The sequence below is a fragment of the Sinocyclocheilus rhinocerous genome, unplaced genomic scaffold (assembly GCF_001515625.1).
Source record: "Sinocyclocheilus rhinocerous isolate Xijiao unplaced genomic scaffold, SAMN03320098_v1.1 scaffold919, whole genome shotgun sequence".
NCBI classification, from domain to species: Eukaryota; Metazoa; Chordata; class Actinopteri; order Cypriniformes; family Cyprinidae; genus Sinocyclocheilus; species Sinocyclocheilus rhinocerous.
In genome coordinates, this window is record NW_015637585.1 from 325303 (window position 1) to 347528 (window position 22226).

At 37.3% G+C, this 22226-nt stretch overlaps 2 protein-coding genes across 2 annotated transcripts in view; both read left to right on the forward strand.

Annotated features, from left to right (window-relative positions):
• The first annotated feature begins 606 nt into the window (after positions 1-606).
• crlf1a (cytokine receptor-like factor 1a) lies at positions 607-18649 on the forward strand. Its single transcript, XM_016564287.1, has 9 exons — positions 607-648; positions 959-1091; positions 5138-5645; positions 8722-9043; positions 10316-10494; positions 12262-12410; positions 13798-13966; positions 16307-16488; positions 17546-18649. The coding sequence occupies exons 3-9, from the start codon at positions 5588-5590 to the stop codon at positions 17567-17569; spliced, it is 1083 nt and encodes a 360-aa protein (XP_016419773.1). The 5' UTR covers positions 607-648; positions 959-1091; positions 5138-5587; the 3' UTR covers positions 17570-18649.
• A 2158-nt stretch (positions 18650-20807) lies between these two features.
• The window catches only part of LOC107749223 (outer dense fiber protein 3-like protein 2), a 5850-nt gene continuing 4431 nt past the window's right edge, over positions 20808-22226 (forward strand). The window contains exon 1 of the mRNA XM_016564317.1: positions 20808-20946. Coding sequence (XP_016419803.1) covers positions 20898-20946 — 49 coding nt within the window. The 5' untranslated portion in view covers positions 20808-20897. The remainder of the gene's footprint in view (positions 20947-22226) is intronic.

Below are 22226 nucleotides of genomic sequence, written 5' to 3' on the forward strand. Positions count from 1 at the left end.
GGAGGCTCGTGCACGCTCTCCAACGCGCGCTCTCGCTGGCAGCCGTCCAAACACAGAGTGCCATTGACATCAGCATGACTGTGCAACTCCTCTGTTCAGCTGAACGCCAGTGGGACCTAATGCAGGCTGACTGACAAATCGAAATCAAAGCTATCGAGGACTGTCAGTTGACCTCATTTGTCATTTAAATATACCTCTCAGATAATCCATCTCTGAATGCTTCACGGTCTGGAAAATTTGGCATGTTCTTTGCCAAAAATCCTTAAGGTTGTTATGCAAGAAGAACAGACACCCACTGGGAAACCCTCTTCCTAATCCTAGATGAAATTTGTCCTCTGTTCAGCTGAACGCCAGTGGTACCTAATGCAGGCTGACTGACAAATCGAAATCAAAGCTATCGAGGACTGTCAGTTGATCTCATTTGTCATTTAAATATACCTCTCAGATAATCCATCTCTGAATGCTTCACGGTCTGGAAAATTTGGCATGTTCTTTGCCAAAAATCCTTAAGGTTGTTATGCAAGAAGAACAGACACCCACTGGGAAACCCTCTTCCTAATCCTAGATGAAATTTGTATTTGCAGTGTATTTGTTTGGGCTTGTTGGGATTTTAATTGTCACTGAGGCTTCTGTGAGTCAGAATATACTGTGAGTGGCATTCCACAATAATGAACAAGCTAATCCACATTTCAAGCAGGGAACTTCAGTCTCATGTTGCCCCTACAAACATAGTCATTAACAATGTTGACACAAACCTGTGCAGTAAAATTCCACAATTAAAACTGGAAAATGTTTAACAGAAATTACAGTTACCTTCAACAATTTAAATTATTACTTTACAACTTTGCGCATACTATATTAGCTATGCATATTAATTTACCTGTGTGCCAGATTATATGTAAAATGTTGCATCCATACTATTAAGAGTCAGTTCTCTTTTGTTATTGTTCTTATATAGCAATCAGATTTTATGGATCTCTGGCAGATACTGTAGCAGATCGTTTTACAGTCAGGATTCCTCCAAGGCTTCCTGAAGATCATATTCCTTGTTGGGTTACACCCAGGCCTTTGACCTTAGCAGCATTTGTGAGGTTTGTTTTACTGATTCTTGCCTTGTCATGGTCTTAAGGAAGTTATTGAAGCACAAACATTGTTTTCCATGTAAATTCCACCAAGAGCAGGAGGTGCAAGAGCAAATATGTTCCAACAAAGGAAGCAAAGTTTACTGTTAGAAAGATCAGGTACATATGCAAAGCGTTTTCTTATGGCAGTGTTAGAACTGAATTTGTCATTCTTAGTTCTGTGAATGCATTTTACACATTGAATCAATTAGTATTTATTTATTACGATAATTATGATATGATTATAATAATCATTATATTATAATAATTATAATATCTACTCATCTTTAAAATGACACCTTTTAATGCTCGCCATGCAAACTTTAGTAAAATAGCACTTTAGAATCACAATAAAATATCATAATTTGCCGTTAATTACAGGTGTAGTTGTTTTTTTGTGTGTGTGTTATTTCATGTTGCACAAGAAGATAATGGACTTTGTCCTATGCTTGTATAATATGCAATCCGCTTCTTTGCAATGTGTGCAGGCCATCAGGTGTGCTCTTTCATGTACACATTCAGTGCCAAGAGAATAAAAGAAATGCCTAACAGCACAGTGACACAGCAGAACATGAGATTGACTGATAAACCTCCATGCACAGCAGCCCCCTCCCATTATGCAACCCTCCCTACTTGTTTCTTAATATGTTTATTATATAAAACCCATTGTATTTGACTGCTTCACAGATTCATTTGTAATGTGTATCAAAATAATTTGCATATTGATTAGTCAGCAGAAAAAAACAGTAACCAACTGAAACTCTTTTAAATTTTTTAGCAATTGAAGATTTGCTTAATAACATGTTAGTTTATATACGCTAAGATTATTTGCATAGCCTGACAACTTTAGAGTTTGTATTATCAGTTGTTGTCAAATTCTCATTTCTATAATTCTCAATCCTAAAAATAATTCTATCTCAAATTGAGTCAAATACATTGTGTTTGTGCTCCCTCTAATGGTTGCTTTTGAATGGCATGCAGCTCCATTGCCTAGATTTGCTTTAATTATGCACTGTGATATTGGTCTTTGTGTCTGTAGTTATACTTTCAAATAGCTGATCGTAACATTGAAGAAAGTGCAGAATAAAAGAGAGTATATATCATTGTATATAATTAAAGATCTGAACAGCATCAGAACAATTAGAGCATGTAAATGACCACAAAATAGTTTTTATTTTGCCTATATGTTCATATTATGCATTGACTTTTAAATCTCATTTTAGTTTAGCTTTTTCTTAAGCATACCAGGGGCGTCATGTTGAGATATTTTACAACTTTGAGTCATGCATTTGAATTGAACAATACATTCTCCAAATATTTTCATTTTCACAGAGTACAGTAGCACAAATACATGATTATACACATTCCAGTAATGTAGGACATACTGCAGGGTTTGCATAACCTAAAGAGGATAGAGAAAGTAAATACAGCATTTGGGGAATGAATAAAGAATTGGCAAAAGAAGAGAATGAAGGGTGAAATTTCTTGTTTGATTGTCGATGCATTTCACCCAGCACATTGAATCCAGATGGAGATGAGGAGAAAGAGCAAGTTAACAACTCAGAGTCTCTTGGGAATTTTGGCTACAGATTTGCTAGATCTTGCCATCACAGAGTGTATGGTTGATATACATCTGTCATGCATTATTGGGGGGCTGCCAAAGGTGCTTCTCTGGCTTTAGAAACTATGTCAGGGGTATTCGTCAGGAATGATGATCTGATTTGTATTTCTTCGACTGTTCATTCCATGTTAATTCACATTTATCCATTCTTTAAAGAAATAATACGTTGTAACATACATTACAATATAAACAAAGCTTATCCGAGTCTGGAAAGGCTTTGACCCTACTTCAAACAAACATTTTCTCCCAATCAGTGAGGATTGTACCGCTGGGGTCAGTGACTGTCTCTGTGTATTAAGAGGAAATTGCTTGATTTACAGTGATTTCAGCACATGTTTCGCAGAGCTGGAGCCTCTCCCAGCTTTCCAGACATTTTTAAGAGGATTTCTGTGTCGGCCAAGTTGATTGGACATAAAATGCTGAGGTGTGTTGGACTAAGGTTTAACCCCCCTTGGGTAATCATCATTATATTACTGCATGTCCAATTTGGGTTCCTCGGGGTGCTTCAAAACAAAGCAGCCAATGCTTTCACACTCGGCTTGAATGCTGCGATTCCAAGCCTCCGTCCCGAAGAGAATTCCCCCTGAAATCTTTATGGTGGGATAATTTGTTCCACATGCCAGAGCTCACCCACTAAATCACAGGGTCCCGGTAATCAATGCTTCTCTGTCTCATTATGGGGTGTTGTGCTGTCTCAGAGCAGGCTTCTGGAGGATAAATGTCCTCTTAGATACAGACAATTCCTTGAAGTGTAAGTCATGTTCTGGATAGGCATCACCTAGCTGGGTATGTGTCCAATCAGATGCGGTCAGCGAATTGGCCGAGAGATTTACGTTGCAATTTGTTTGCCGAGAGGAAGTTCTTGTTTGCGTTTCTGTTTCTAACTATCTTTGTTGTTCTGTCTCCAAAGCAGAACTCTTTTAACACATCACTCAGATACTGTAATGCTGGAGGAACTCCTTTTCTTCCTCCCCTGCAGTTGATCTGCATAGCTAATGTTTTGGATTATTTTCCCATCTTTTAGGATTTGGCGAAAAGTATAATCACTCCTCGCCCTTCAAGTTGATCCAAAGTCGTTTAATGGACTGGATTATATTCCTAAAGACTCAAAGATCTGAGGCAGATGATAGTAAGACCATTTCCTCTGAAATCTGGAGCTTATTTCTGTGTAAAATGACCACGTGCATGTCAGTTCCGCCAGTCGTGTGTTTCCCAGGAACAGCTACTTCATTCACAGATAATTATACCTTGTTAATCCGTTTGTATGGCTTTCATTTATCTTAAGCCAATCTTAAGAGGTTGTTGTGATTACAACATCTTGATTTGTAAATGTAAATTTCCTGAGGTGCGCTATTTATATGACATGACATTCTTAAGAACGCATTGACTCAGACATAATACGTATGCATGAGTAAACTGTTTGGAAGAGTAGAATATATTTAGGAACAAGGTCTTTAGAAGTGCAGAAGACATAAACATGAAGTTATAGGATAAAGGCAGAATTAATGAATGTGGTGGGAGTTCTCCCTTCCCTTGAGGGCTCTGTGAGATGAATGGTCTTTGTCCCCATTCACAGACTTTGGATGACATCCCTCTTGTTATAGCATTGTATGGTGATAACTGTAAAGGAAGTCCACTCACTCATTTATGAGACAGAACCAGCGTGGAACTAACGGTAAATCCGGCATTAACAAGCATTTTTTCTACAATAGATAAAGCGCCACTTTGTGGCTTGCTGACCCACGGACGAACTGGCTTTCATGGTTATTGTTTCAAAATACACTTTCTCACCAAGTGGGTGACTCAATGGCTAGGACCACATCTCCATCTGCTCATAACCACCATTAGTCAAACATTAGTCATGACAACTTTGAGGCGTTGGTATTGAATTGATCATTTTCCATTGATTTAAACTTTGTACAGCAAAAAAAAAAAAGTTTGATCAAATTGCATTGTTTTAATAATAAACAGTAAAATTGAATAATACATTAAATGTAATAATAATAAATAAATATTGTTTTTTACTGTCATAATTCTTTCTCTATATAATTTTAATTAAATTATTCTATATCATTTACAGAATTGTATTGCACTTTTTCAAGAAACTATTGGCAAGATGTTATAAAATATTTGCAAACATTTTCTTTTTATATTTCGTGGAACATTTGGAATATAGAAAAGAATATTATTTCGGATCACATTATCTGCCTTTTCTTCAGTTCTGTTCAAATAAAGTTATAATATCCAAATTAACAGACAGTATGTCAAATACAAGGGGTGCAGAAAGTGAGTTAAATTGATACTTCTTCCAGTCAACTGTCACGGAATGGAATTGCTCAAATTGTAATGATTATCCATAATAAGGTTGAAGGTAAGATATTCTTCTGGCCCACAGGTCTTTTACAAGGAAAAAGATACTACACTGCTCTAGATACAAGACCTGCTCGAAACAAGCGGAGGGCACAGACAGAAAGAAGGGAGGAATAAAACGAAAGAGGCAAAAATGACTTGGAACTGTGTGGGAAGACATGGGAGGAGCTTGCAAAGTATAAACTTGGATGTTTCCTAGCAGTGGAGAGCCTCGGCACGGTAAACGATGCCAAAAGTAGGCTAAATGAAGAGGACGAATGCACCGTCGCATTAACAGAACATTTGGCGGATATTTTTTAAAGTTCAGTCTTCTGGAACATCTGCGAGACGCCAGCAGCTCAGGAACTGACGCTGGGATCAACTCTTCGGGTGCACTGGAGCTGGACTCGGTGTGGCATGCGTGTCTCAAATATTCCTGCATAGTCCAAATACACTCTCCTGAACTAAAAGAAAGAAAGCGAATTTATTTCGTAAGATGATCTGCTTATTGTTTTTGTTCCACTGTGCTGCCGGCGTGTTGTCGTCTTCAACCCGTGAGTACATTTATAGCTCTCTCTCTCTGTGTGTTAGATGTGTTCTTACGTACCTTCTTCATCGAATGGGGTTTGTTTCGGAACTTGAGGCGTTCAGTATTGAATTAAAATTAGTAAACAGAATAGAAAGAAAGTTAAAACTCTAATACAGTGTAAATTAAGTTATTTACAGCGATAATAAAACAAAATCCTCTTAAGTGAATTTTTAAGTATCCTGCATCTGCAAAACACAATATTTTTATGTATAGGTCAAAAACGTGCCTGGGTTCTTGTAATGTTTATTGGATTAGTAATTTTTTTTTTTTTCAGCAAAACAATGGTTTTTATTTTTTATCTAAACAAAACATCCATTTTGACGTAATAATCCTGACACATGCATGATGGTTTAGATAGATCTCCTCTGTGATATAAAATATTATTTTAGAGTTTTCATGTCACAATAAAACAAAATTGTCTATTTACATGTTGGTTACCCTGGACCTTAATCTGGTGGACAAGTTTTCCCAACATTGTAAGATCACTTTTCTTTTCTTTTTTACAGTCTCCAGAAAATTACACCACATTAAGCCCCCCAAAATGTCAAAATGATCTAATTTTAACTGAGTTCATTTTTAGCTCAAAAGTTGGAAACATGTTCATCAGAAGGTAATTTATAGCTTTGCATTTGTAATGTACTTTTAATAAATTTAATAGATCCGGACGCCATTGACCTGTATGCAGAGTTTTAAGAAAACAGCATTCAATGTTTTATTTACATAGCAATGCTGCTGTTGTAAATTGCCTGGCTCAACAAATTGAACAACTGATGATATCTGTATCGGCGCAACCTATTGCACTATATTGAAAAAGTCTGCTAGAGGTTAAAATTTCAAAAGATCAGAGCATAATTCATTTAACACGTGGATGGTTCAGCCTTATGAACCACAAAAAAACCCTGACATCATGCTTCTTATGCTTATTTTTGTAATGCATATGTGACTGAATGAAAAAGTTCACCTCAAATCAACACTTACAACAGAGACGATGGATTCTGTTCATAGTGTTGGTGAAATATAGGTGTTTGGGAAAGTTTAATTTACTTTTAATGAATAGCAGAGAACAATGTAACCGGATCAAAGGGCATAATTGCGTTGTAAATAACAAAGGGCTAAATTATTAATAGCTATTGTAAAATACATTTACAATGCAAGCGTTTAGCACATTCCCCTTACGTGACATTCGCAGGTGTTGGTGGAGGGGAAGATTGAGATTAATTGCATCTAATTAATTATTGCCTCATTCACACCCTCAGTGCCAGGCAGGGGATTAAGAAAGTGAAGTGCAATACAGCCACTGACAGACTACACTTCCCTCTCCTCTAGTTAACATTAAACGCAAAAGCGTCAGGCTGGCTTTTCTGGGCCTCAGTGAAATATAAACAGAGTTAAAAGGGAAAAAATGTGTAGACAGAAGCAACCCTTTAAAAGATCATTGCGGTTTAACAACATGGCCAGGAATGTCCAAAGGGTGGTCCCGCTGTTCACCGTCTCAGCGGTAAGATGTGCATCCAGGCTTTACAGACTTTCTCTCGGCGTTGCATTAGTGATGACAGGAATACAGGCTTCTCTCATGAGACCTTCTGATCTGAAACCAAATATCTTAATGCTCATTTCCTATTCAGACACCTGCGTTAAATACTTGTAATTGCTCCTGTCATTAAATGGTTTGAAGTGAAATGTTTTTTTTAATCCACTTAAATCAAAACAGCACCTTGTAAAGACTGTTACAAAGTAATACAAGTCCATATCGTGACTCTGTTTCATTAATTCTGTAAGATAAAATTACTGATTTGTATCATTCCCTTTTGTTACGGAGAGAAATTTCACCCTTTCGGCTCGGTCTGAGTGCGTGTTGAATATGTAATCTCTCTTTTAAGGTTAGTCTGTCTATCCATCTTGATGTAATTACATGTAATCACACGGCAGTTCCTTCATCACCTCTATTACTCAATTGTGCTGCACTGACACATTTTTTGAGGAATTCCACATTGTCACATTACAAGAGTGATAATGAAAAGGGTTTACAAAATAATATTTGTATGTGAGTTCCTGTTATATTAATTATCTGAGATTGTTCAGTGCAGTGATAGATGTCAAATTTAAGAAACACTCAAAGAAATGACACAACTGGAACATTAAATCATATGTATATTTAAAGTTTGACCCTGACATTGTTTACACTTTGCTAGTTTCATATATTTTTTCACACATTAATGAAACAAACTAAAACCAATATTTCGTTTGCATATATTTATTTTCACGCTAAACCATATGTGTATTTAAACGCTGACCCAGTAAACAATATTTTTTAAACTGTGCTAGTTTTACATCTTTTTTTTTTCTCACATAACAAAATAACCTCAAACTAATATTTTATGTGCATAAATATATTTATTGTTCAATTATTTATTGTATTTGCATTCTGTGGTCAAATCATTTTTAATGAACACTAAAACGTGTGTATTTAAACGCTGATCCTGGTAAACACTATTTTTTACACTGTGCTAGTTTTATATGCAAAATAATCTCAATCCAATGTTTCATTTGCATATATTAAATGTTAATTTATTTACTTTATGTGCATTCTGTGGTCAAATAATTTTTGAATGAACACTAAACAGTAGGTGTATTTAAATGCTGACCCTTGCAAGCAATATTTTCCCCACATTGTCTCACAAAATAATCTCAAGCCATTATTTCTGGTGCATATATTTATTTAATAATTCATTTATTTTATGTGCATTTATTTAGTTGTGTATCTATCTAATAAGGGGGATAATATACAGTCAGACGGACCATCTGACTATAGTGTTCCCTTTCATAGTAAATGGATATTATCTCCTTTTGTGATCATCTTGCGTATGCCACATTGCTCTGATTTAGGCTGTCACTATCAACTTTTTTGATGTGTTAGTCATGAGGTCGGTCTGTCTCCTCCTTTAACGTCACATAACGTGAGCTCACCCATAACCAGACAGCCCGTAATAACCGTGCTGCCTCTTTCCAGCTCTAACCTGCTATATCTCGCCCTCCCTCAGAGGTGGCTACAATCTACCCTCAAGACACGGCCCTTCCCATCGGCTCCAGCCTGACAGCCACATGCTCAGTGAATCCAGACCACGGTGTTCACGCAGGCTCGCTCTACTGGACACTGAACGGAAAGCGTCTTCCCAGCAGCACCTACAGCATTCTGAGCCCCACCGTGCTCAGCGTCACCCTCCCGCGGCTCTCCGGGTCCCGCCAGCGCTCCGGAGACAACCTCGTGTGCCATAACAGCGGGGGTCATGTGCTGGCCGGCTCCTGCATCTATGTTGGCAGTGAGTCCGTCTACCATATTGTTCGTATTTACTCTAGGCTCCTGTACAACTACCGAGTGTGTTTAATTGGCGATTGTGCACGCAGTCCAACTTAAATACAATTAAATAGATTTTGTGGGCAAGCCTGGAGCCTTGGGGAATATGGGTCAGATGTGGAAGTATTAGACAGTCTTTATGATTTGACCCCCTGCCACTGAGCCACAGTTGTTGCAGTATTTAATGTTTTCTGCCTGTCCGCCAATGAACTCGAGAGTTGTTTAAGCCCCTTAAGATAGCTATCTGTTCCACTGTTATGCTTTTAGCACCTGTGTGGTCCATTATAGGCGCTATCCTCGACTGACGCGTATGACGGAACAAATGTACCGCATTTGTCAAGTTACATGGAATGGTGGCAGTATGGAAAATTACAAACACAGACACACACACACAAGAGCGAGACAAAGTCAAGGAAGCGAGTGTCTGTCTGGTCATTTGGAAAAAAGATCAGAAATGGAAAAATGAAAGCCAGAAATGGAGAGACGTGGTTACGATAAGTGTGTGTGTGTGTGTGTGTGTGTGTGTGTGTGAAGTGCTGTGTTGACTCAAGCTCTCTATGTCTCTGAGGTCTCCTCTGTAAGGTTTGGTTCATATAATCACAGTCTTACACTTAGACGCAGTGTCTTTTGTTCTCAGCTGAATGGAATCTTGGCCCCATTCCTGAACTTAAATGAGGATGACAGCTGAAGACACTCATCCATTATTGAAAATATTTAAAGTCAACACAAAGTCAAAATTGACCCTATTTACTTTCTTAATACACGTTCCTCGTCTCATTGTGAATGATTCATCTGTGCACATTATTCCAAAAAAGGTAGTATTCATAATCTTTCATCAAAACTTAATGTTTCTTTTGTTTTGAAATTACTTTTATTTATTTGATCAAAAAATACAGTACGGGGAAAATCCTATAAAATCGTTTACTTTTAAATACTTAAAATTAGTCAAAAAAATTTGTGCGTTTCAGTATTGTCTTTCACATTTTATTTGTTATTTTTATATTTATTTATATATATATTTTTTAGTAATAATTGCCTTTCATGCCCAGTGAACAGATGGAATGCAAATTCCACACAGCAATTTTCACATTCCCATTCCCAAACCAGGAGCAATAAGCCTTAATTAATGAATCATTCCCACATTTGAGACTATATGGCTTATCCACTGCCTCATAATTTAAAAGACTCCATATAGGGAACCTGCAGGTGTATCACTACAAACGTATTGTGTCCAGTTATCAGTACGCATCAGAAAATAAACCTTGTTCGCGCACCTGTAGGTGGTACGGACGAGAAAAGGAGTGTGAGGACTATAGTGCGGGAGAACCATATACATGCTACATCCCCCGTGACCTCGCCCTCTTCACGCCCTACGAGATATGGGTGGAGGCCTCCAACCAACTCGGAACCGCAACATCTGACGTCATCTACTTGGATATCTTAGACGTGGGTGAGTGTGCTTGAGCAATTTTCACATCCCCATTCCCAAACCAGGAGCAATAAGCCTGGCCTGGCAATAAGGCTTATCAACTGCCTCATAATTTAAAAGACTCCATATAGGGAACCTGCAGGTGTATCACTACAAACGTATTGTGTCCAGTTATCAGTACGCATCAGAAAATAAACCTTGTTCGCGCACCTGTAGGTGGTACGGACGAGAAAAGGAGTGTGAGGACTATAGTGCGGGAGAACCATATACATGCTACATCCCCCGTGACCTCGCCCTCTTCACGCCCTACGAGATATGGGTGGAGGCCTCCAACCAACTCGGAACCGCAACATCTGACGTCATCTACTTGGATATCTTAGACGTGGGTGAGTGTGCTTGACCTTTGACCCCTTTTTAGGGACAAGCCCCAGGTGTTCTCCTCATGGAGGACCATGTGCAACGTGAGAGCGCCACTCCTTGTAAAAACTGGGTGGAGGTGTGACGAATTGCAGCGGTCCGTCGCAGCGTCATCGGTATCCCTTTGCCTCATACAGCATCTACCCACCTACTCACACATACCTGCAAAGCCTTGCAGCCCCCTCCTTTACAGACGAGTGGAATTTTTGCAAAGTTTTCCGCTAATCCCAGTACCGTGACCTGCCTGGGGCTACTGTTTAGCAGTGTGACTGGAATAGGGTCAAGTCTGTTTTGTTGAATCCTTAAGATCTTATGTGCTTTGAGTGCAGGCCAAGCTTGCCCATAATCTCTTCAAACAGACATTTTAAACAACAAACATCTTCATAAAAATGGAATTAGTATTGTTAGGACTTAAGTCGGGGGGCATTTTGTCTTGGCAAGACATTAGAAAGCATTTGAAATTAAATTAAAATAGCCTGAACACAAACCGAAGCCCCCCATCCTCCAAAAGGAGATGAGAAAGGTTATAAACTTTTACATCCTGTGAGTGTAAATCAGTGTAACTGCACCTGAAGGGGGAGGCAGGGTGATTTTGAATGGAAAAAGCATAAGAGGAAGGTGGGTGCTCCTCCAAACATGCCATAGTTATGACACAGACACCACACCTAGTGCCTCCACCTCCTTAGCAACAGAGACAATGCTCATCTATGTTGCCAGCTAATTAAACAACAGCTTTGAGATCCAAGCAGACTACAATTACTTGGAATTTGAAGCGCTATCAATGTAATATCATTTTATAGCAGCCTGAATAAAAATGCAGGCAAAGCGGAAAAATACAGAACAATTAGTCAGCTAGAATATCGGGAAGCAGCATATATTTCATCTCAGTTGAATCACAAGATCAAAAGTCTCTAGTCTCGACCTGCAGACCGCACAAAGTTCATTCACTGATCAGCTGGTGCATATTGCACACAAAACATGACAAAAGTGTGTGATTGGCTAGTTTTATAAAACTTACCGGAGTAAGTAAGCCACACAGGTTTTTTCGTAATAACAAACTTGAGACAATACCCTATTTTTTGTGATGAAGTAATTACAGGACAAAATTCACAAGGTTAGTGGCATCACAAATTTGTAGTGCGTGAACTAGATATCCATGAGACCAGAACTATAAGTAATTATAAAGTAATTTGATTCTGTGTTTTCTATACTTATTTGTGGAGACTGACTTGACTTTATTTGAACCATTTTTCTTTCATACAGAGCTGAAATTCATAAACGAGATGCAGAATTGTTAGCGTATGATGCAGTAGATTTATATTCATTATTTTATATATATATATATGTATATATATATATATATATATATATATATTTAATACCCACCGACTGATGTGACCGTGAGCCGAGTGGGCGACCTGGAGGACCAGCTGACTGTGCGCTGGGGGACACCGCCTGCATTAAAAGACTTCCTCTTTCAGGCCAAATACCAGATCAGATACAGACTGGAGGAAAGCAGCGACTGGAAGGTACGGTAGCACTCTCGATCAGTGAGCACACGTCATCGGCTCTCTGCCCATTATCCTGATTACTATTACCATCTTCCCACTTCCACACCCACTTGTTTTTGTAATGCAAACTGTGTATGCATGCATGAGTTAGTGTCAGTTTCTCGATTTTAAAGCATTTGCAGAGTGGCGCGATGATTAATTAGAGCGGTTCAAAAGATAACAGCCATGTTTCAGTAGAATTTGGGGTGTTTGTATTACTTGTCCGAAACGTCATTTCCAGCTGTAGCAGAACAGCACATGGTTTCCAGTCCTCTGGCCACGGAAGAGTCCGGCTAAACTTTAGGGCTTCAAATAAACTTAAGCTTTCGCTGTCCCCATTTCGCTCATATGGATCCAATCAGTTGGCAGGTTTCCTTCTGAAGCTGGGCAGAGTTGGGTTACATAATTTTTTTTCCCCTTACCCATCATTGTGCTGTCAGATGTGCAGTCCTACATAGTTACATAATTTTTTTCCCCCTTACCCATCATTGTGCTGTCAGATGTGCAGTCCTACATAGTTAACAAAGTCAAAATATGACAGTGACCATCAAAAGCACATCACAGCAGACGATCTATTGTTTTCAAAACGCGTTTAAAGAGCTGTATTATCACCTGGCCGTTCTAAAACCCACAGATTGCTTACACAGCCTGTGCGAAGTGAAATAATTACCCAGCATGCCTGTTACACGGCAACCTGATTATGTTAACATTCTGCCACTCATCACGTTCCAATAGTAATGATGGTCCTCGGATTACAGAGCCGTGCATATTAACCGTGTTTGTAGTTTTTGAAATGTGAGTCTGGAAATGGACCGTGGACTGGAACGGGACTGATTCAGGGGTACCGGGATTGTAAATAATTACAGGGGGCCCAGGCCGTTTCAACATTCCTGCATTCGAATCCCATATACCTCTGCTTTAATGCACAGGAAGGAGGAAGCACCGAGGCTGGCATGGCACTGTCTGCATGTCGTTGATGCTGTCTGCGAACCGTGCAATTACTCAATCTGTAATAAGCAATAGATAACAGATTTTCTCTCAGGGTAGTGTTGGTGCTCGTCGTGTATATGTAGAGCCAGAAGGTAGACCAATTATTTATGTGTGTGCCCCTGTTATTTACCTCCTGTCTTTGTCTCGGATATATGTTGTATATCCCCTAGGAGCACAAAAGGGGGAAATTTCTTTGTTCTTCTTCTTTGTAGATGAGCTTGTGTGAACTTGCTTAAGGATTTTGAAAGTGAATGGCTTTTTTTTTTCTTCTTATAGAGAACATTAAATATGCCCGGTAGGGTAACAGTGTGTGTGTGGTATGTGGCCGCTGTAGGTGTTTGATGTAACAGACTGTTTTGGGTGTCTTTCTCTGCAGGTGGTGGATGATGTTGGGAACCAGACTTCCTGCAGGCTCGCAGGGTTGCAGCCAGGCACGGTGTATTTTGTGCAGGTGCGCTGTAATCCGGTCGGGATTCTGGGATCTAGGAAAGCAGGCATTTGGAGTGACTGGAGTCACCCAACTGCAGCCTCAACACCACACAGTGGTAAGAGAAATATCATTTAAGTGATCCTTGCAAAAGAAGGTACTTAGAACCTTTTTAGGAAACTATTTTTTGGAAGTTTTGTATGCTAATACTATGGGTTTTTTTAAGTACCTTGCAAGTACAATGGTAAATATCAAAGTACAACGATATCACTTTTTTTTTGTAAGGTTTCATAGCTTTAGTTTACACTTTTCTAGTTTACAGTAGAAAAGAATACTATTTCTGAATTTTGAACTCTAACAATAACACATCCCAAATTTGCTTTTTGTTGATTGGTATAAAACCAGATCCATGTTCAAAGTCATTGTAAAATGGAGATAAATGTAAATGCACACAAATGATCATTTTCCGTTAACATATTCTGTTAACGTGTATTTATTTATTTTTTTGCATGCTTGGCACCCACAAAAAAACCTGTAGCTATTGAACTATATTACATGGTGAAAGTAATGGTTATTTTGATAATTATTATTAAAACCTTAGTTAACTACATTTGTGAACAATGAAAAATATTCTTTTAAACATTTTTAATCTTATTGTTAATTTAAACATTTATTAATTTTATCATTAGTAAAATCAAAAGTTGTACCTGATAATATAGTTTAATGGGTTAGTTCACCCAAAAATTAAAATTATTTTATTAATTACTCACCCTCATGTCGTTCCACACCCCTAAGACCTTCGTTCATCTTCAGAACACAAATTAAGATATTTTTGATAAAATCCGATGGCTCAGAGATGCCTCCATTGACAGGAACGCCACCCAAACTTTCAAGATCCATAAATGTACTAAAGACGTCGTTAAAACAGTCGACGTGACTACAGCGGTTCTACAATAATTTTATGAAGCGACGAGAATACATTTTGTGCGCATTATTGGCCAAAGCTGCACATGTGAGCAGCGCGACGCATGTGTGTGATGCTGATGCAGGAGCCGTCCAATAATGAGCCGGCGTTCTGATGTAGAACCTGGAAGCGCTGGACGTAAACAACGTATGAGAAAGACACAGAAGAGAAGAGGTTGTTGAATAAACTCGTTATTTTTGTTTTGTTTTTTTGCGCACAAAAAGTATTCTCGTCGCTTCATCAAATTATTGTAGAACCACTGTAGTCACGTCGACTGTTTTAATGACATCTTTAGTACATTTATGGATCTTGAAAGTTTGGGTGGCGTTGCTGTCAATGGAGGCCTTGCTGAGCCATCGGATTTGATCAAAAATCTTAATTTGTGTTCTGAAGATGAACGAAGGTCTTAGGGGTGTGGAACGACATGAGGGTGAGTAATTAATGACAAAATTTTCATTTTTGGGTGAACTAACCCTTTAACATGAAATTACAATGAACAGTTAAATTTGCATTAATTTGAAGGATTGAAGGATTGCTCATTGTTAGTTGAAGTTTTTATTGAATTGACTAAATTTAACTAATGGGATACGATAAAGAGTTATTAATTTTAATTTATTACCAATTAATTTTATAAAAGCATTAACCAACATGTTTAACATGGCTAAGTTGATTCGACACTTTGGCTTTGTGAAATCAATGTTAATATAATATAAATAATATTTTCAGAAAAAAAATACACACAATGCATTTTGCTTTTCCGCTATTACATTGTATTGGAAGAACCATTCATGCAGATTATGAAAGTATAATTATTTAAAACTTGGACTGATCGAAATAATGGCTTGGCAGTCTTTTAGTGCAACGGGCCTCATGTGGGAAACATGAGTTTGATTCCAGCTTGCATTATATAAATCCCTCTCCCAATTATTTCTGGTCTTATTTAATGTTTGTATTATTAAAAATGACAGAAAGGCCCAAAGCAACATAGAAAATAAATAAATATAACCAGCGACCCTAGTTAAATGGTAGCAGCGATACTCGGATTGAGATGTTGCCTTCGCTGTCCTTCATCATATTTTCACATTTTGAATGTGTCGTGCAGTCCATCCTATAATCAGATACATATTTCCAAGACGATGCTCAGTCCAGCAGACACCAACTAGCAGATGCAACGCATTACTTTAGTCATACATCTCCTCATTTTGTGGCTTGCCAGAGAGCCACGGGGGAGTGTTGGATATATTTTTTCAGAGGATTGTTTCTGAAGATTAACAGATTAACTCCTCTGCACATTAACTCTTCTGGAGCAGCCCACATCTGGAGCTCGGAAACCTGCTGTTTATTTAAAATGGAAAAGGATTTATTTTTATCCCAACTTGTGTTTGGTTGGCTGTGTAAACTGCGGCCTGTATCTGTGATAAGCTTGATGCGTGTACGACGGGCGCTTGTCTCCCCTGGATGGACACGTGTTGATTTTTGTCTTTCACCCCGCAGAGCGGCTGCTGACAGGGTCATGTGACTCGAAGGTGGGGCAGCGGAACTCCACGTTGCGTCGGGATTTGAAGCAGTTCTTTGGCTGGGTGCGCAAACACGCCTATGGTTGCAGCGGTATGAGTATCAAACTCTATGATCAGTGGCGGGTCTGGCTGCAGAAATCTCACAAAACCCGCAACCAGGTAGGTAAGGAGCTTTTTATTCGCATTCTGCTTGTTTTTGAACCCAAACCCCATTAATCACCATTTAGGTGTCTGGTTTTCTTCAGTTTTAGTTTCTTCAACTGTTATGCCAGGAATATTTGCTCTCATAACACTGCCAGACTGGATCCAAGCCCTTGAGTTATTGGAGTTGCCCGGGTTAATTGAATTAAAGTGCTTCTGGTGTTATTGTACTGAGTTTCCTGTGTTTTGCTCGGTAACCACAGAAGTAAATAACATGAGGTGACTCATATGATTTCAGGTAACTTTTCATAAACCGTTGTAGTAAATTTAAATAAACTCGAGTAATGAAGTTCTGCACGCCGAGTATCATTCGACATATGTATTCGGTTCTGTCAGATTCCACAGTAATCTTGTTTTGGAAATGACAGGGATTGTCCTTCACTCGAGAGAATATACTCGGCTTCTTTCATGTGTCCCTAGTGTGTTGTGGTCTGTGTGTTTTATATGAAAAAAACACGACCCAAATGCTTGTCAGCATCTGGAAAGTTCTGACTTCATATTAGATGATCCGCCGGTACGTCATGACAAGACCAACAAGAGATAAACCCATAGCAATTCCACTAAGAATATCCAAATCTCCAAACCACAAATGTGACCCTGGACCACAAAATCAGTCATAAGTATCAATTTTTTGAAATTGAGATTTATACATCATCTGAAATATGGAATCTGAGGGTGCAAAAAAAATCTAAATATTGAGAAAATCGCATTTAAAGTTGTCCAAATGAAGTTCTTAGCAATGCATAGCCTACTATTAATCAAAAATTACGTTTTGATATATTTTATGTATAATTTTATGTATATATTTTATGTCTTTTTGGCAATTGCTACAAATATACCCATGCGATTTATGACTGGTTTTGTGGCCCAGGGTCACAAATATGCTTTTTAACTAATTTTTTGCCATCACTAGCCGTGCCGAAAGCGTGATCTCGGATTGTTTTTGAATGGCTATTTGAAGCCTTTCATGTTCTGTGGGCGTTTATCTGATTACTGTAATATTGTCTGCTTTCAGGTTCTTCAAGGAGATAAATCATAGCACGTCGCTCCTGGCAGGCAGAACATTTAACAACAACAGCACACTGTGGAAGAATTCACATTTTCCAGACTGCTGCTTGGCTCAGTGCAAGAAACCTAAAGTACAGCTGGACTCAAAACGGGATGTTCAAACAACAAAAGGTGACAGGCATTTGGTCCCTCGGACACAGATTAAATTGTGCAGTTCTCTAAAATGCCTTATTGTACAGGAAAACAAACTGTCTGTGATAATAGCCACAGAGATCACGTGGACTATATCCTCGCAACTCACTATCCGTGGAGACAAGTTCTTGATCGTGTTGGGGAGCAATTAATTAAAGGTCATAATTTGCACATTTACTGATGACTATGCACGAGCCATGCTTAGCCAACGTGACACATGGTCTTTATGTGGACCCGTGACGTTTTCAGATCTTGCTAACTTTAGCCGACCTGTAAAGAGGTTCCTCATGGACAAATGGAAAACGTCTGAACGTTTTTCTTCAACCAGCGTTTTGTGTAACTTCAAGACAACTGGAATAATATTAAAACCATCCAGTTTTACCAAAGGTACCTTTCATGAATGTTTGAGTGACTACAGCAGTTTACCTAAAAATCTGACAGGTATACCTCAAAGAACATCTTGCCACTTTTTAGTCTCCTGTTTCTTTAAGTAACCAGTACATGCCGTATCAAAAGTTGCAATGCAATGCTGAACATATCAATACATAGAAATAAGCCTCTCACTTAAATAAGTCCCGCTGCAGTCTTAAACGAGGACCTACAGACATCACTATATTCAGGATCAACACTACGACAAAGTTAACATGTTGGAACCCCAGAGTGGACTCAGAAAATGGCCTTTTAATGAACGGAGAGGAAGATTTGGCCAACTAATGTTGTTTCTATACGTGTTGCAGTTACAAAACTGTAACTGTCTTTGTAGCATTGAACTGTTTGAAAATAATTTTATGTATTGAGACATTTTACTGCTTTTATTTTTGTACTGAATTGTATCCGCATATTTAAATTTAAAGTTATGTTTTGACTCTTAAGTTATGTGTAGGTAGATTATATTATTATTGACTGAATTGTTAAACCCTAATATTGTTCATAAAATCCTTCTTTAAGATAAAACCTATGAACTTAGTTCTTTTTAACAAAAAAAAAATACTCTGAATCTGTATTTTTGCCTTGTAAAAAATATATTGGCATTTCTAAATCTACTTGTTTTCAGAGAATATACTTTTTAATCACATCAGAATTTCAGTTTTTGTTGTTTTAAGCTTTAACATCAATATATTTTGTTGTATGTATGTATGCTTAAACAAGTAAAAACAATTATGATTAGGATTTTTTTTTAAATAAATGTGTGTGTGTGTGTGTGTGTATATGTATGTATATATTAATTTTTTTTTTTTACAGCATTTAGGTATATTCTCTGAAAACAAGTCCATTTTATGTCCATTGCTATTTTTTCACAGTTATTTATCTTTAATTACTTATGAAAACAAGAAAACTACTGATTTTGAACTTATTTTTCTGACTTTTTAAGAAGTGCAGTACAAGACAACAATTACAAACAGATACAGAAATAGCACAAAAAAAAATCACAATTGCACAAAGCAGAAGTGTTTTGCCAGAGCATGATCCTCTACAGGGGGAAAGATTAATGTGTGTACGAGCAGTTGTCTGGTTAAATTAGTGCTCTTACACTGGCCTCTTCCACGGTCAGTATTTCACTTTTCCCTAAGTGACACCCACAAAGAGCAAAAAATTAAACGCTTTAGGCCACTGGGTTTAGAGTCCTTAACATTTTAGCCCTGTGATTTCAAAACACGTGACTTAAAATAAAATACGGCCTATGCTCTTCTAAGGGTTGTAACAATGACCCTTACTGTAACTGTAATCCCTGTACTGCTTATTGTTTCACGAATAAGTGTTTGTAAAGTGAGTCCTCAGGCACTTTCATGCTACAGAGCTCAATAATATGCTCGATATCAAGTTGCAGAATAACATTGCCTGCTTTTATTTAAAGCTCTCAAGGTATCCATGTTGATTATGAGTTAATGTACCAGCTATATGAAAACCAGGTGATGGATATGTTTGGATGCAAATTCATATTGCTTAATTTTTTTCAACTCCAGGGTAACTTGACCTGCGCCTCCTTATAGTCCTCTCTGGCTGCATGCCAGAGGTCATCTGTAGTGTTACCTACTTCTACACGAGGCACCCAGTCCGGAGATAGAGCAGGTTAATGTTTAATGTCCGCTCACTGGTCAGGGATGGCGTCTCAGCTTTCACAAGACACACTTTCTTAGCGTGCTAATTACATTTTGTGCAGTATTCAGTCAGTTTGAGCTGCCGAAGAGAAACGGATTGTTTTAAAGCAATGCATTGTTTGTTTAAAGTAGCTTCAGACTGTTAAATCAGAGTAATTAAAAGAGAAACTTGATATGGAACGTCCTACTGTAAAACTATGCCACAGAAACGAGAGCAGCTTTCCAGAACTTTTTAAATTGTTGTTGTTGTTGTTATTATATTTAATATTAACATTTGTAGTTTTACTAGGAAAATGGGAAAATATTCTGTACTTTATTCCATTAACTTATAGTGATATGACATAATCACCACATTCATACTTCAATACATTAATTCATACTTTAATATATTTCATAATTCATATTTTGAAGGGTTCCTGCACTCCTAAAAAAATCAAAACTTTCAAAAGTGTGATTTCCAAGCCTAGTAAATTTTGAAATGTAATTTCTAAATAAAAATTTATTTATAAAATAAATAACATTACAAAAGGCCATTGGGGGAAAAACGATTTTATATAGTTTTCTATAGCTAAAAGTTACTCTATAAATATGAATGGGATAAAAAATATTTTTATATCACAAGCTGATGACAGAAAGTACAGAATATTTCTCCGTATTTACATTTGAGGCAGCTATTAATATATAATCTTATCTCGAAAGAATAAAGTGGTCCTACAATATAAACATTAGTCATTTCAAATAGTTGTCAGCTGTCTATTTGACATTATGTAATTAGTTCATTAGCTGCCGTTTACAGACAAGTTGCCAAGCTGTAACTGTAGTTGTCCTTTGTAGTCGGTGAAGGATGTTTGGAAATCTGTAATGCGTAAAGATATTGAGATGGACGTTGTTGTAGCCTGGACAAGGATAAGGTTTCTTGCGCTTGTAAGAGTCATTCATAATTCAGGCCTCAGTTGTATCTCTCCAGTGTGTCTAAACTGAAACTTCAACCTTTCCTGGACCTCCTTGAGCACTCTTGCTGCCGATTTTGCTGTCAGCTCTTTAAGCTCGCCAGAAAATATACGCGGCATGGGGGAAGTGGTGAGGCGGCGCCCCATCATTGCTGGCAGGGAAAGAGGTGAGTTTGTGACCGCTCATTTCAGTGGATTCATTTGTGCAAATGATTGTGTCGAAAGAATTATTCAGCAAAGTGAGGAGATCTGACGATTTATTTTAGCACAGGGCTCTGTAAGTAGTTCAAACACACTGCGTGCTCCTATTAGGCTCTTGAGACTGGATCGGCAGTTTGATGAAAGAAACTGTCAGTTAGGTCTTTTATTGCAACACCTGCTTGTATCATTCTGAGAATAGAACGTCTTTTGTCTGTTCTTTTCTTGTTTTGGCCAAAGCTTTGAAAAGATTGTATGACATTTAACTATGTAGCAAAATTCATACGATTTCAAATGAAAGTTTACAGCCAAGGTTCTCCTGGATTTTAGAAATGTGCACAGCATGTGTGACCTTTTATGTCTCACATGAATCACATTCCATAGTTTTATTTTAGATTTAATAAAAAAGGAAATGACTCTGAGGAACATAGTTAGCAGCAGATGTATACCTTATATTGACTAAGAAAACTAATCAGCCTAAGCAGACATACTTGTTCTCATCTGTTATCAATTACAATCCCTTGTTATTTTAGTATTATTTTACTATTATAGTTTTATTAATATTTAGAATTGTCATTTATTTATATATTTTTACATTTATATCTTTGTTTATTATATTTTTGGTTTTCATTTTAGTTTCATTTTTAGTCGTGCTTTTGTCATTTTTATTCGTTTTTATTTCATTACAATTTAATTAATTTTATTATTACTGTTTAATTAATGTATTTGCGTTTCAGTTTGAGTTTTTTTATGCTTCATCTTCAACTTGAAAATTATTTCAATTAGTTGCCATGGCAACATTTCAAATTTTTGCTTAGTTTAAGATTTTTATCTCATATTTTATTTTATTTTATTTAAGCTGTATTTCAATGAACAAAAATGTTTTAATAGTTCTAGTTTTAGTTAATGATAATAACCCTACTATACCGTATAAATCCTACCTTCATTTTTAGTCATTTTGTTACGTTTTGTCATTGTTATAATTATTTTTTAAATAGTTCTATTTAGGTTTAATTTATTTTGTATTTCATTTGTAGTTTTTATTTATTTTTGAGTTATTTTAATGCTTCAACTAAGTTATTTCAGTTAGTTGCAAAGGCAACTTTTCTCATTTTTGTTTAGTTTAAGTTTATGTATTTTATATATATTTTTAATTAACAGAAATGTTTTAGTTAATGGTAATAACCATAATTACAGTATAATGCTTTCATTTATTACTTATTATAGTGTGTGTGTGTGTGTGTATGTA

Excerpts from the sequence above, each read along its gene's own strand:
- crlf1a (XM_016564287.1), top strand. The coding sequence starts at position 5,588 with ATGATCTGCTTATTGTTTTTGTTCCACTGTGCTGCCGGCGTGTTGTCG. Across the intron at positions 10,495-12,261 it reads CTTAGACGTGGGTGAGTGTG|ACCCACCGACTGATGTGACC; the intron begins CTTGAGCAATTT and ends TATATATTTAAT. Across the intron at positions 16,489-17,545 it reads CTCACAAAACCCGCAACCAG|GTTCTTCAAGGAGATAAATC; the intron begins GTAGGTAAGGAG and ends GTCTGCTTTCAG.